The sequence below is a fragment of the Priapulus caudatus genome, unplaced genomic scaffold (assembly GCF_000485595.1).
Source record: "Priapulus caudatus unplaced genomic scaffold, Priapulus_caudatus-5.0.1 Scaffold372, whole genome shotgun sequence".
NCBI lineage: Eukaryota > Metazoa > Priapulida > Priapulimorpha > Priapulimorphida > Priapulidae > Priapulus > Priapulus caudatus.
The window spans coordinates 174,801-177,680 of record NW_014577433.1 but is presented as its reverse complement, the minus strand read 5'-3'; the positions used below and the strand labels follow the sequence as shown (position 1 = coordinate 177,680).

The 2,880-nt window shown below is 42.8% G+C and overlaps 1 protein-coding gene across 1 annotated transcript in view; it reads right to left on the bottom strand.

Moving 5' to 3' along the window:
• Positions 1-2,047, bottom strand: part of LOC106809647 (DNA helicase MCM9-like) — a 7,492-nt gene extending 5,445 nt beyond the window's left edge. Inside the window, exons 1-2 of the mRNA XM_014812811.1 lie at positions 2,033-2,047; positions 837-972 (exon numbers count right to left, since the gene is read on the bottom strand). Of these exons, the coding sequence (XP_014668297.1) occupies positions 837-972; positions 2,033-2,047 (151 nt within the window). The remainder of the gene's footprint in view (positions 1-836; positions 973-2,032) is intronic.
• Positions 2,048-2,880: the final 833 nt, after the last annotated feature.

Genomic DNA, 2,880 nt, shown 5'->3' with positions numbered 1-2,880 from the left:
CACACACACACACACACGCACGCACGCACACACACACACACACACGCACACACACATTTATATAATTGCTTTTGCTGTAAGCTGGTCATGAACGCGAGGGAAAAACCAATTCAAACCGCAACTTTACTCTCTATCATCCCAAGGAGTAGCCCACGAAATAGCGTCAACCATGACACAATACCGGCATGTCCCTAAATGATGCTAATTATTATTCATAACCAAATTGAATATTAAACACAGGCATAAGCACCATAATTTAACCGCCAACACAATGATAACAGCTTATAGCGTAGTGCTATCTCTTGCTCCTACATGGCCCATGAGAGCGTCGATAAAACTTTGAGAGAGAAAGAAAGATGCCGGGAGTGGATCGGAGCTGGTATGAGATGCATGTTTGAAGTGTGGGCGTCGATATGTGGGAGCGGGAGGAGGAAGGAGAGGGGTAAGGGGTAGATGGCGCGATGAAGGCGTAGGGATGCGGGCGTCAACAGTAGCAGCAGTAGGGGCAGCAGCAGCAGCAGCAGCAGCAGCAGCAGCAGTAGTAGTAGAGTAGTAGTAGTAGTAGAGTAGTAGTAGTAGTAGTAGTAGTAGAGTATTAGTAGTAGTAGTAGCGGCAGCAGAAGTAGTAGTAGTAGCAGCAGCAGCAGCGTCGTCATTAATTACATAGGTCAGTATGAAATTACACACCGGCCGACGTAAACAACATTTTCTCATTCCGACTAGCGGTCATTAGTTACTCGATACAAAGCCATTCATATACGCCTTCAGGACTCATTAGCAGCGGCCTTTCACTTGCAAATAACTGCCGATGTAATTAAGGTGCGAGTAGAACTTACTCGCTGGAGTCTTGCCTTCCAGAATGAAGCCCGAGACCATCTCGTCCCAGGTCGCATTACGCGAGTCGAGCAAGACCAGTACGAGGTCGAAGCGGCTGAGGAGTGGACTGGCCAGCGCTAGGTTGACGGAGAGCGACTGAAGCCATGTAAAAGAAAGGCGATATAATCGATCAAAATACTATCATCGCAGGTCACGAGTGATTAGTTAATGAATGAATCACATGTTAGCCCGTTGAGTCGAGTCTACAATTTCCAGTAAATGCGTATGTCATATAGGTGAGAAACAGGCCGCGTATTAGTTGACATTGATATTGCCAATATCATGGTCATTTTCCATTGTAAAAATGTTTTGCTCTCTTACGGAAAGCTCTTAAACATACCGGTACACTGAATGTACAAACACCTATTCAAGGCGCAATGATGCGATATATGCAGTGCTACCGTATAGTGAGTGCAGTCAGACAGCTACAGTATTGTAGAGAGCATGTATCAATGTGCATTGTGTACAAACGACAGAGCTGGCCCACCCTTGTTCAATCAACAAATTGTCTTGAGACCTGCGCAAAGAAACTCACTAAATACTAAATATTCTAAATACGTTCAGTCAATAACAATCTCCTTAAATCTTTAAGCTGATCTCTCTCTTTCTCTCTTTCTCTCTTTCTCTCACTCTCTCTCTCTCTTTCTCATATTTCATTAAAACCTCAACCCATTATATTCATTATATAACATTTATCTATCCAGTCTCTATCTCTATTTCAACATAACGCAACACCATCCATCTAGTTCCCAGTAATTTAATCTTTTATAACGTATCATTCGCATTGTTACAAACACACAAATATATATATATATATATATATATATATATATATATATATATATATATATATATATATATATATATATATATGTATATATATATGTAGTTGTATGAATTGTACTTGTATGGATTTGTATGTACTTGAAAAGTATCTACTTGTATCTATGTATTTGTATGGAATGTATTTGTAAGGATGAGTGGAAAAAAAAAGAAAAAAAGAAAAAAAAGGAAAAAAAAACTCACTAAAGAACTACGTGCCAGCCGAACAAATCTAATATCTGTACATGTAGATCGTTCCCTCTGCATCGCTTCCCCTCCTCTCTCCCATCTCTATACAATCATGCAGCCTATCTGTGTCTTTTTATTACTATACCTGTTTAAATGTCATAGTTTCACGCGTGACGAGTAACAATAACCGCGTGTGCGGTACCCATAAGCCTGCCTTTATTGCGCGTTCATCCAAGTCGATGAATACGCGCACAAGCGAGTATGTTGCGACCCGGAGCGCAAATTGAAACGTTGCAAAAAGCCAATTTGAATCTCGCCAACGTGGAAACTGCGCACCAGTTCATAATGCACGGCCGCATGCAATGCGTTGGCGCGAGTTCGCAAATCGTTTTCAATCTCAAACCGTCGGCGAACAACCCTCGCGATGCGCGAGCATGAATTAACCTGCCAGTTACCACCGGAATTAATGCGCGTACACGGACAGTCCGTCGCATCAGCTTGCAAACGATGTGCGCACGACAATCTGCGAGGCGGTCAGACGCAGCAGCATCGGCAGCATTCAGTTTCGCAAGAATCGCGCGGCTAATAATGCAAGCGTGTATGCTCGCACACAGATGCCTGCGCGCCGCAGTCCGCTCTCGCGATCTATTCAGGGGATTATATCGCTATCCCGCATAAGGCGCCCGAATGCGAATATTCAGCCTGTTCTGCTAGCATCTATGACAAATACGACATACGCATATACGCTCTCCTATGACACTATTTGTCATAAGAAGATTCTTCCTATGACAAATATTGGTGTATGTGTTGTGCGCATCATAGGAGTTTAGAAGCGCTATTATGAACGCAAGCAGTGAATTTGAGCTGTAAAGCGGAACGAAGTTGACGAAGCCAATATTTGTCATAGGACGTATCTTCCTATGGCAAATAGTGTCATAGGAGAGCGTATATGCGTATGTCGTATTTGTCATAGATGCAAGCAGAACATGTTGA